At 38.2% G+C, this 13,011-nt stretch overlaps 1 protein-coding gene across 4 annotated transcripts in view; it reads right to left on the bottom strand.

The window, feature by feature from the left end:
• Positions 1 to 13,011, bottom strand: part of TRIM37 (tripartite motif containing 37) — a 141,258-nt gene that overhangs the window by 12,646 nt on the left and 115,601 nt on the right. For all 4 annotated transcript variants that reach the window (XM_068976307.1, XM_068976308.1, XM_068976306.1 and 1 more), the window contains 3 exons: positions 3,358 to 3,486; positions 2,662 to 2,851; positions 118 to 236 (listed from right to left, as the gene is read on the bottom strand). In XM_068976307.1, coding sequence (XP_068832408.1) covers positions 118 to 236; positions 2,662 to 2,851; positions 3,358 to 3,486 — 438 coding nt within the window. The remainder of the gene's footprint in view (positions 1 to 117; positions 237 to 2,661; positions 2,852 to 3,357; positions 3,487 to 13,011) is intronic.

Here is a 13,011-nt window from a genome sequence, read left to right on the forward strand (position 1 = left end):
GCATGTCAAATAGTAGGTAACACCTCAGTAACTGTTTCATTAAACCAACCACTCCTCACCACCACCAAAGAGACGATTATTCCGCTTCCCACCAGTTATGACTTTCTCATGCCTTACCGTCCTCTGGGGCAGCAGAAGCTCCTTCAGGTAGAACAGGCTGTAGCTCCCCAGTTTCCGAGTTATTTTCCAAATCAGTCATTTGCATTCCTTCCAGACGACTTCCTTTAGTATTAGTCCTCAAAGAGGGAGAAATGACCTTATATTTTGGTATAACCAGTCAGTGATATGATAATCTAGATTTCTTTCCTTCTGAGCAAACTAATAGGGTATGGAGCGCCGGGGTATAATACTAAATTTCAAGTTTTAGTTTTAAAAGATTCGCTTACAAGGAAAGGTTAGAAAGTGGTAGCTTGCATCAATGTCAATATCCTGGCTGTGACAATATATCAGCATTTTGCAAAATGTTATCATTAGGGGAAATAATGTAAGGTACACAGGCTCTCTCTATCCTTTCTTATAACTGCATGTGAGCCTACAATTATCTCAAGAATTCCTAAAAATAAATAGAAATGAAAGTCCTTAATAATACGTCCTTACCAACACAGACATACAGAACAGACTTATGGACATGACTGGCAGGGGAGGAGAGAAAAGGTGGGAAGATGGAGAGAGTAACATGGAAACAAACATTACCATATATAAGAGACTGCTGCTGCTGCTGCTGCTGCTAAGTCGCTTCAGTCGTGTCTGACTCTGCGCGACCCCACAGACAGCAGCCCACTAGGCTCCCCCGTCCCTGGGATTCTCCAGGCAAGAACACTGGAGTGGGTTGCCATTTCCTTCTCCAATGCATGAAAGTGAAAAGTGAAAGTGACGTCACTCAGTCATGTCCGACTCTCAGCGACCCCACGGACTGCAGCCCACCAGGCTCCTGTGTCCGTGGGATTTTCCAGGCAAGAGTACTGGAGTGGGGTGCCACTGCCTTCTCCAATATAAGAGACAGCCAACAGGAATTTGCTATATGACTCAGGGAACTCAAACTGGGGCTCAGTGACAACCTAGATGGATGGGATGGGGAGAGAGGTGGAAGGGATGGTGTAGTGGGAGGGGACATGGGTAAATATGGGCTGATTTATGTTGATGCTTGGTAGAAACCAACACAATACTATAAAGAAATTATCCTTCATTTAAAAATAAATAAAATAATAATAATAACATGTTCTCACCAATATGGAAAGACTTTTAAAGTATACTGAATGAGAAAATAAGGTGTACCATTTTTATTAGAAAAAAAAAAACTATATGACCACAGTTATTTAAATATGCATGAAAACTGAGAAGACGCAGCATATATAAAAAATTAAGAACAGCAGGAATGTGTGTGGGCAGGAGATGGAAAACAAAGCAGATGGGAGAAAGATGGGGAAACAATATTCTTTTTTTAACTTCCATTTTGAACCATTTATTATTAGTATTTAAAACTTTTGCTTATGCTACCTTAAATCAGGCAAGGAAAAAAAGACACAAGCTAGAAAACATCACATGAGCCAGGCTGGCAGTATAATTAACCATAAAATGATGGGGGTTACAGCTATGAGCTTTACACAATTATAAAGGATTTTACAGTCTACAAAAACTATACATTTGTACGTATTTAATCTTTATGACTAACGGCAGATATAAACCTCTGTAACAAAATATAAAAGCTAGTTACAGCTTTCATCTTAAAAGGAACCTGTGTAAAAGCAGACTAGGAAATGGGAAGAACAAGACAATCTCCAGTGATTATCACATGTTTCCCCTGCTTAAACCTGAGCTAAAGCAGAAAGCAAAGCCACCAGTGACCTTTTAGATTTGGTAATTATTCAGATCTAAAAACTCTATGAAATACAGCAAACTTAAGGGATATTAATCTTCCTCTAAATTTAATCCAAAGTTCTCTTCAAAGTCTCCAAGGTAAAACTATTCCATTGTTTAAAATTAGAAATGAGATTTAATAGCCATAAAATAGATCAGCAGATGGATATTAAAGACTCATCTGCACATCCACAGACAATACGCTCCACAGTCACTCTCTTAGGCGGACGGAAGTTTAGTTGACATGACTGGGATTTGAGTTCATGCTTCCTGGGAGAGAAATAAAGGTACTAATGACCATGTATATATACCTTTTCAGGAAATTCCAACCATGTTATTTTGAGGACACTTTCATAAAAGGAAAAAAGGGTGAGATGAAAGCAGAAAAGCAGTGGTAAAATAAAATTGCCAGAAGGTCTCTGTTCCACACAAAATTCCTGTAAAGACCTATGGCCACAATAAAGTCCAGCACAAATGTGTTTGAAAAGCATGGGACAGATGGGAAAAAAAGTTGACACAAAACCTCACAATAAACAGGTCACACAAGGTTATACATTATTATCCTAACTTCAGTGAAAATGAGCTCTAACTTACCCAAACTGAACTTCTGCTACTATCTCATTCAGTTAAAGAAAAAAGGAAGGTCTCTGATACTTTAAAAGTTCCATTTTAATACAATAAATAAATAATCTGCTAAAAAATTAACATAGTAGAAATTTATTGTTTATTACATTATAGATTTATAAGTGCCAACCAAAGCTATTAGCTATTATTCTATTATATAAACAAAAGAACTTCATTTACCCCAAGGTGACCATTTTTCTTCTTTTTTCAACAACAGGTATGCCATTGAAAACTGCAACGACGACAGCATCTGAATCCAAAGCTTGACACTGCCGATCTTCAGACTTCGGCAGAATGTCACTGATACTGACATGGGTCAAGGTTCGGGGAGAACTGTGCCTGCTCCCAGACTGAGAGCTTCCTGGGGAGACTACAAAAAAGGAAGAGTATATTCAGAAGGAAGGCAAACAAAAAAAGGTTCTCTCTCTAGTTTCCACTTAGTTAGTCACTAAGTCATGTCTGACAATTTGCAACCCCACTAACTGCAGCCCACCAGGCTCCTCTGTCCATGGGATTCTCCAGGCAAGAGTACTGGAATGGATTGCCATTTCCTTCTCCAGGGGATCTTCCCAACCCAGGGATCAAACCCTGGTGTCCCACACTGCAGTTTCCACTCAGGAGATCTCATTATACGTACATTTTTAAACTGCAGGAAAAATCAAAAACAACTTTTTGATGCCAGGTATTTAAATCTCAGGAGTCCAGAATATGAAGCCTGATAGCCGCACTTTCTTACTGACGGTCTGTTCTGTCATGTGATCAAGGGGTTTTCAACCTGAGTTCCAGCATTTGGTGCCTTTAAAGCAGCTATACCATAAGGTCAGTTTCAACAGACATCTATCTACCAAAATTACATTTTGAACTCTCCAAACTCACCTTCAGCTAGAGTCTGACAGTCCCCCTTTGAACGGTTATTTTCCCCAGAGTCTATTGCTCTTCGAAGAGACAGACTCCCTGCTATACTGGACCGAGCAGGCTTGGGTGAATGACTCTTCTTATTTGTGGCTGCAAAGACATTTTAAAACATTTCTGATTATGATAAAATGGCACAAAACTTACTACCTAGGCAACCAGAGAAAGGTTTTATCTTACCATACATGGAAGGAATTCCCATCTACTGTGTCCAAAAATAAACAGAACATTCTGGTCCCAATTGCTTTATTTGAGGTTTTATGCCAAAAACATTCCTATTTCATTGCTCGTGTTCTTACAAAAGTAGAAAATTATCAGTGAACTCCAAAAGAAAAATCATACCAAACACAAACTCCAATCTCAATTCAATTAAACCAAGTACCAAGAACAAAACAATAACCAACAAAACACTTGGAAACTATAAAACATTACTGGGTTAAAAATAAATCAATGCTGAATTAGAAACAAACCACAATTATAATACTTTAAGATGTCTGTGGCTAAAACAGTAATTAGAGGAAAATGTATAGCCTTAAAATGAATTAAAATAAAAAAAGCAACCTGAAACAAAAAGAAATAAGAATGCAGAAGAGATGCATTAAAAGGTAATGAACAGGTTCAATAAGGTAGCAGGATATAAGATCAATAACCAACTGACTTTTTACACAGCAGTAAAGAATAATCTGAGAACGAAATTAAGAAAACAATTCCATTAACAACAGCATCAAATAGAATAAAATACTTAGGGAAAATTTTAACAAAGAAATGTAAGACTCAAACATGGAAAACTGTCACACATTGTTGAAATAAAGACAAAAGGGAAAATACTGTGTTCATTAACTCAATACTGCTAACATAGCATTATTCCCAAACTTGGTCTACAATACAGATTCAACACAATCCCTGTAAAAATTTCAGCTGTCTTTTCATTGTTGATGTTGCAGATATTGACAAGCTGATCCTAAAATTCATAGAAAAATGAAAAAGATCCAGAATACTTCAAAGCAATCTTGAATTGAGGACTCACTTATATGATTTCACAACTCTGCTGTAAAAGTACAGTATTCAAGACTGTGGTAAAGAAAAAAAAAAAGATCAATGGAACAGAATTCAGAGTTCAGAAAGAAAACATTATATTTATGGTCAATTAATTTTTGACAAGGAAACCAAGATAATCCAAGCTGGACAAAGGGAGAAAAGATAGATAAAAACAAGTGCTGATAAGAATACGGTGGAACTGGAATCCTTATACACTGCTGGAGAAAGTAAAATGGTGCAACTGCTATGAAAACCGTATGCTCCTGCTGTGCTACGCCCAGTCATATCTGACTACTTGCGATCCTATGGGCAGTAGCCCACCAGGGTCCCCTGTCCTTGGGATTTCCCAGGCAAGAAAACTGGAGTGGGTTGCCATTTCTTCCTCCAGGGGATCTTCCCAACCCAGGGATCAAACCCGAGTCTCCTGTGTTGCAGGAGGATTCTTTACCACCGAGTCATCAGAAAAGCCCACAAAACAGTAAGGCCATGTCTCCAAAAATTAAACTTAGTTCTCATATAATCCAGCAATCCCATTCCTAAGCATATACTTAAGGTGAATAGAAACACAGATTCACACAAAAACTCACACACGAATAGTCACAGCATCATCATTCATTACAGACAAAAAAATAGAAATAAAAAATTGAAGTCCTCAACAACTGAGGAGCAGATCAAACAAAGAGTGGTGCCCACAAACAATGAGGTATCATTCAGCCTTAAAACAAAATGCAAAAAGACATGTTACAACACAGATGGCCCTTGAAAACACTATGCTAAGTCAGAGCAGTCAGATACAAAAGGCTTCATGTTGTGTGACTCCATTCATACGCCAAGTCCAGAAGAAGCGAATCCATACTGGCTAAATAGACAAGCAATTAGCAGGATATAAAGGGAAGGGGAAGATGGGAAGTAGGGGCTCCTGGGTATGGAGTTTATGGGGAAAGTAAATGCAGCTCTTTGCCCCTTTCCTGTCTGCCCATCTATTCTCCTCTAACCTTGAAAGAACCTAATCATAGGAATGAGATCATGAGGCAATTTAATCCACCTTCTGACTCTTCCTCTCCTGAATGCACACCTTGCCTTGCTGATTCTTTTCCTAGATAAAAAGAAGAATGAAGAATTAAGCAGTCGAAAAAACTGACTAGCTCTCTACTTCCAACCCCTGGAGGAGGGCAAGGGCAGTATTCCTGCCTGGAGAATCCTCATGGACAGAGGAGCCTGGGCGGGCTACAGTCCATGGGGTAGCAAAGAGTCAACTGAGAGACCTAAAGCAAGCTACTTCCAATGGCGCCCCCAAGCAATCCTTGATCACTTGGGCAAGATAATTGATAAATCTGAAGGGAGAGGCAGCCAATTTGCATGCTGTGAAAACAATGTAGAACCCAACCTCCTGCCTCAATTCACTGAGATTCTCCTCCCAACAGCCACATTTTTCCCTTTAAAAAAACTGTCCAGCTGAGCACATGCCTTGGGCTTGGTCTTTGGACATAAGTCCACCAACTCCTCAAGCTGCTGGTTTTTCTGACTAAAGCTATCTTTTCTTTCTACTGACACTTGCCTCTCAAATTATTGGCTTTTAAGCAGTGAGCAGCCAAACCTAAGTTCAATAATAAGAGGAATGATGAAAATGTCCTATAGTTGGATAATGGTGACTGTCACAAAACTCTGTAATAAAAAACTGATGAACTGTACATTTAGGGGGGAAAAAAGATACTGTGAGAAAAAATTATGACCAATTTCTTCACTGAAAAGTAAACATGAACTACTGGTTAAGGAAAGAAAATGAAGAGATGCATTAACAGAAGTGAAGGCAGAAATTAACATAATAGACAGACAGACACCACCTTATGGCAGAAAGTGAAGAGCAACTAAAGAGCTTCTTGATGAAAGTCAAAGAGGAGAGTGAAAAAGTTGGCTTAAAACTCAACATTCAAAACACTAAGATCATGGCATCTGATCTCATCACTTCCTGGCAAGTAGATGGGGAAACAATGGAAACAGTGACAAACTTTATTTTCCTGGGCTCCAAAATCACTGCAGATGGTGACTGCAGCCATGAAATTAAGATGTTTGCTCCTTGGAAGAAAGTTATGACCAACCTAGAGAGCATATTAAAAAGCAGAGACATTATTTTGCCAACTAAGGTCCGTCTAGTCACAGTAATGGGGTTTTTCCAGTAGTCATGTATGGACGTGAGAGCTGGATCATAAAGAAGGCTGAGTGCTGAAAAATTGATGCTTTTGAACTGTGGTGTTGGAGAAGACTCTTGAGAGTCCCTCAGACTGCAAGATGATCCAACCAGTCAATCCTAAAGGAAATCAATTCTGAATATTCACTGGAAGGACTGATGCTAAAGCTGAAGCTCCAATACTCTGGTCACCTGATGCAAAGAACTGACTCACTGGAAAAGGCCCTGATGCTGGGAAATATTGAAGGCAGGAGGAGAAGGCGATGAGAGAGGACGAGATGGTTAGATGGCATCACCAACTCGACGGATATGAGTTTGAGCAAGCTCCGGGAGATGGTGAAGGACAGGAAAGCCTGGCGTTCTACAGTCCATGGGGTCACAAAGACTCAGACACGACTGAGTGACTGAGCAACAACAATAAGAAGATGAAATGAATCTAAGAACTAGGTCTCTGAAGAGATGAATAAAATGGACAAGCTTCTAGCAAGTCAAGGGAAAAAATAAGAAAACACAAATAAGCAATGATATAACAAAAAGTTAGCATCCCATATGCAGAGGGAGTTTTTAAAATTTAAGGAACAGAGTAAATGACTGCATGCCAATACATTTATCTAATAAAATGAATTTGCTATTAATTATGAAAATTGATATAAGAAGCAAAAGAAATATGAGGACACCAGTAAACACATAGAAATGAAAAAGGCTGTTTGAAGTTTTATTCCCCAAAGAATTACTCAATAGTTTTATAGATGAATTTCATTACACTTTTAACAAACAGATGTCATGTTAAAATAATTTCTCAGCATCGAAAAGAACAAAGGCTTCTGAATTTATTCTATGCAATTGGCATAAAATCACAACTAAAATATGTTAATGATAGAATAATGAAACCACAGCTCAATTTTACTTATTTACTACATATTCAAGAATCCTAAGAATTAGCTGGGACTTCCTGGTGATCCAGTGGCTTTAAGACTCCACATTTCCACTGCAGGGAGCACAGGTTTGATCCCTGGTTGAAGAAGAACTAAGATCCCACATGTGCAAAGAACAAGGGGATAACTTTATAGTCAGTCCTCCTTACCAGTAATTCAGCATCCAAAGACTCAACCAACTGTGGATTTACTGAAAACACTGTGGCTAGGAGGACCATGCAGTGCAAACCCATGTTGCTCAGAGTCAAAAACCATGCACTAAAAAATTACAAACCACAACCAAGTAGACAGACTCATCCTAGAATTCCAGGCGTGGTCAGCATTAAATAACGCAATTCTCTGTGTTCAGAGAGTAAAAGGGCAAAATATGAATATTTTGACAGAGGACAAACAAGCATCTGATATTATTCTATACAACTTCTTGACTTAGAAAAACTTAGTAACTAGTGCTGACTGAAAAAAAAAAGTACAACCTAAAAGTTGAGAATTATGTCTTATTTGGCAGAGTTTCTGAGGACTTCTGAGGGACCACTCTGAAGAGTCAAGGGAGGAAAAATGTAAGGGTTTTTGCAACAAACACCAGGTAACTGGAACACCAAAAGATGACAGTTAATTAAAAAAACACAAGATATCACAAGTTAACAAATTCAGCACTTTTCTACATAAGGGAAGATGCCAGAGTCTGAGCTCACTGAAATCATTCCTTTAATATGCACTTCAGCTTCCTGACAGCTCAGGTGGTAAAGAATCCACCTGCAATGCAGGAGACCCTGGTTCGATTCCTGGGTCAGGAAGATCCCCTGAAGAAGGGAGAGGCTACCCACTCCAGTATTCTGGCCTGGAGAATTCCACGGACTGTATAGTCCATGGGGTTGCAAAGAGTCGGCCACAGCTGAGAGACTCTCACTTTCACTTCACTCAGCAATCTAGGGCCAGTATCCTGTTCTTTCTCATTCACAGTTCCTTTAAGACTCTCATTCTCAGTTCCCTCAGGAAGGTGTAGGGGCTTGAAGGCTGTGACATGCTCTGCTTACTGCTATGGCGCCCACTCTTTCATTCACAACAGGCAAAGAAGTACTTGGTGAAATGGTGAAAGTCACAGGTTCTAAGGTTCAAGTTCTTGGCTCTGCAATTACCACTGTGAAACTCCAGGAACCTTTAATGCCCTGTGCCTCAGTTTCTTTTTCTGTAAGGTGGGGATAAAAACAACTTGCCTCACAGAGTTATTGTTGGGATTGAGTGAGTTAATACATGTGACTTAGACTACTTAGAATAGTATCTGTTAAATAATAAACACTTTATAAATGTTAACCATTATTGTGGTTAGGGAAAGGGTATCTTTTTCAACTCGATAAAAACTACCTTTCCAGGTCTCCTGCACTGCAGGTGGACGCTTTACCATCTGAACCACCAGGGATGACTTGAATAAATGGAAACACCACATTACTCAATTTGAATGTTTTAATACTTAAAAGATGTCAATTCATCAAATTAAATGTTAATTAATGCATTAAATGTAACATAATTCAGGTCAAAATGTTTTTCTGGAAAAGTAAACATGTAAGAACCATCAAAGACATCTTGAAAACAAAGTGAAGGCAAACACATCACGGCATCATAAACTACAAAGCTACAATGGCTAACAGAAAGGAATGTGGGTCTGGTAGACAACGGAACAGACACTGGCTTAACAATACCAGACTGCTGTTTCGTATGTTTTAAAGAAGTGTCCCACTGCCAATTCCACCTGGTCCAACTGTATGAATGAATTTAAAAACAGAACTATGTGGTCTATATAATATAAAAAATGAATTTCATTTTGTTGAACAGAAGAGACTCTTCAAAAAACATGTTTCATTTTGGTGGATGGGTTGGGCAGGGTGGTCACTGAATTTACACACTGTCATGGAAAACAAGTTACATATGGAATAATGAACTAAATGTAAAAAAGTTAAAAAATAAAAACAGAACCAAGAAAGTTAAGTGTTGTTTTAGAGCTGAAAAGGCCTTCAAATTAAAACATTAAACCCTCAAAGAATGAATACTATTAATAGATGTTGAAAACAAAAACTTTTAAACTTAATGTTTAGCAGAAAACAAAAACAAGTGACAACAAGGGAAGTGCCTGAAGAAATATGTAACAAACGTTTTCTGCAAAAGTCCATCCAAAAAGCTTTACTTCTCTTGGTTTAAAATTGTCATTTCCTTGACAACTAGTTAAGGTTGCGTATTTCTTCTTACCTTAATAATCATAACCTTTACTCATTTTTCTACTAAATTATCACCTCTATTCAAAAGAATTCTATGTATTTGGCAGTTACCCCGTCCTATTCATCTCTGCTATATTATTGCCATCAGTATCCAGCATTAATATATCTCATTTTAATAAACACACATATGGAAAGCTCAGAAGTAAACCCTCACATATATGATTAACACAAGTATCCATCAAAACAAATGCACAGTGGAATATTATGCATTCATAAAAGAGAAGAAAATGTTGGCATACGCTAGAACATGGATGAACCTTGAGAAGCTTATGCTAAGTGAAATAAGCCAATCACAAATAAAATAAGTTTCCACTTATATGAGGTATCCAGAGTAATCAAATTCATAGACGGAAAGCAAAATGGTGGCTGCGAGGGGATCGAGAGAGAAAGAAGAGACAGCAAGCATTTAACAGGTATGGAGACAGTTTCGCAAGATTAAAAAAAAGTTCTGTGGGTGGATGTTGGCATTGGTAGCACAATATGCATGTAATATTCAATGCCATTGATAACTAAACTTAAAAAGGTTAAGATAGTAAATTTTAATAAAATGTGGTAAAATTTATCATGATTAAAATAATTTGTTTTTTAATTAAACACAGAATTACAACATGAATCAGCAATCACACTCTAGGTAAATACCCTCCGAAAAAATGAAAGCAGACACCTGAACAGATGCTGCACATACATGTTCATATCTGCATTATTTATAATAGCCAAAAAGTGGGAAAAATCCAAACGTCCATCAAGAGATCAAAGGATAAACATACTATAGCATACACAGACATAAAAGGGAGTATTACTCAGCCTTAAAAAGAAATGAAATTCTGACACTTGCTACAATATGAAGACTGAAGAAATTATGCTGAAGTGAAATAAGTCAGACACAAAAAGACAAGTACTGTATGTCCCACTTATATGAGATATCTAGAATAACCAAGTTTATAGAAACAGAAAGTATAATTGTGGTTACCGAAGAGTACGAAACTGGGAACACCGAGTTCCTACTCAAAGTATATAAAATGATGAACGGTGGTTACAGCAGCACAACAGCATACATGTATCTAATGCCACTGAATTATACAGCTAACAATAATTAAGATACATATATGAAAACTGTCAACAGAATAAATCCTAAGATAAAAGTGTTTTCACAAGAAAAAACCATTTTTAAAATTTTGTATCTATGAGGGGACGGATGTTCACTCAACTCATCGTGGTAATCACTTCTTGATGTATGTAAGCCAAATCACTATTCTATGCACCTTAAATTTATACAGTTCTGTAGGTTAATTACATCTCAATAAAACTAGAAGAAAAAAGGAGAGAAAAATGATAAAAATGAAGCAGTCTTTTTTTTTTCTCAAAAAAAAAAAGTTGATAGTAAACTTTATGTTATTAATATATATATTTTACCACCAAAAAAATCGAGGTTAAAAAAAAGCAGATATGTTTAAGAGAAGGAAAACAAGACACAGATGTCAAACTCCTTCCTGATTCCACCACTCCTCCAGGAACCACCCGATTTCTTGTGACGCTTCTCTAAGGAGCCGAGCAGTCAGGCTCTGGTTTCCCACCTCATTCACTTCTGCTATAACCCTCCATGGGAATGGTTCCAGAAAGGCTCACCCAACCTTCATCTTGATGCCTCTGAATAACAGACAATCACTCCACCTTTTTTGAGATGCATTAAAAAAAATATTTTTTTTGAGATTTCATTTCTTTTGTTGTTCTCTACCCTAATGATTGCTCTTTTCAATTTCCTTTGCTAGCTTCCCTAACAGGCTTTTAAATGTTTAAGTGCACAGAACCAAAACTTCTCTTTTCCATTTAAACTCCCTTCATACTTGATCCCTGGTTTTAAACACCTGACACTGCTGACTCCCAACTGTTTATATCCAGCTTTACCCTCATATACTTCAGATTTACGAAAGCATTCAACTGCCTATAAGATATTTTACTACATCTAGCAGACATCTCAAACCAAACATGGTTTGTAAAAAATTCCTGACATGATGCCCCTATGGCCCACCATCCTACACCTGCTGCTTCCTATTTAACTTGCATCTCAATTAATGATACCACCAGTCACTAAGTTGCTTAGACCAAACACTTAAACATCATTCTTAGTCTTTCTCTTTTCCTAAACCCTTTCTTACCAGGTTTGTGGGAAAAAACTGAGCCCTCGTGGTTTAAAATATCCACTGTATGTAACAGATGAACTTCTCTCCTGTGTATCTAGAGTAGCACTAGTTATATATGATCCTTGGGAGACTTAAAAAAAGACTGGAACCTCAGTAAAGGAAGGCTGCTAGACTATGAGCAAGTCCACCTACTCAGTGCAGAAACTCCAGAATAAGTCACAGTATTTCATACAAGCTATTGTTATAGGTTGCAAACTGGTCTCACAACTTCCACTCTCAATCCTTCTCAGACCCTCTCCACACAACAAAGCAATCTTTGTTTTAGAAGTATATTAGATCATAAACACCCCTCTGATTTTTATTGTCTAGAGACTTCCCCCCAAAATCAGAATAAAGCTCAAACTGCTTACTGAGGTCTTATAAGACCCACGTGATCTAATAGAGAAGGGAAACAGCTACCCACTCCAGTATTCTTGCCTGGGAAATCCCACAGAGGAGCCTGGCGGACTACAGCCCATGGGGTCGCAAAGTGTCAAGGCACAACTTAGCGACTGAGCCCGTGCCTGATCCAGATCCTGTCTCTCTGACGTATCTCCTGTTACCCTTGCTTCTGCTTAGTTCACCATGTTCAGCCAAACTGGCCTTCCTGCAGCCTTCAGACATGAAGAGTGAATCCTGATAGTGACTTTGCATTTTCCGTTCTCTTTACCCTGAAAAAGGCTTCCCCCAGACCTCCGCACAGCTAGCTCCCCACTCCTCAACCTTCAGGTATCAGTTCAACGCTTGCCTCCTGAGGGACTTTCTTTCACTTGCTCTGCCCACCCGACTCCTCTGCTGTGGACTTCACAGGACTTTTTTTATCTACTGAAATAATCTTTACCTGTCTACACATTTTAATGTCCAATTCCTATCACATGAGTAATGCATGCAGGATTCATGAGAGTAAAGATTTTGTCTTATTTATTGCCCAGTACAGAATAAGCAATCAAGAAATGTTAACTCTGCTATATAGCAGAAAATATACAAAGTCAGTTTTGGATGGAAGA

This window comes from Capricornis sumatraensis, chromosome 8 (assembly GCF_032405125.1).
Source record: "Capricornis sumatraensis isolate serow.1 chromosome 8, serow.2, whole genome shotgun sequence".
Classification (NCBI taxonomy): domain Eukaryota; kingdom Metazoa; phylum Chordata; class Mammalia; order Artiodactyla; family Bovidae; genus Capricornis; species Capricornis sumatraensis.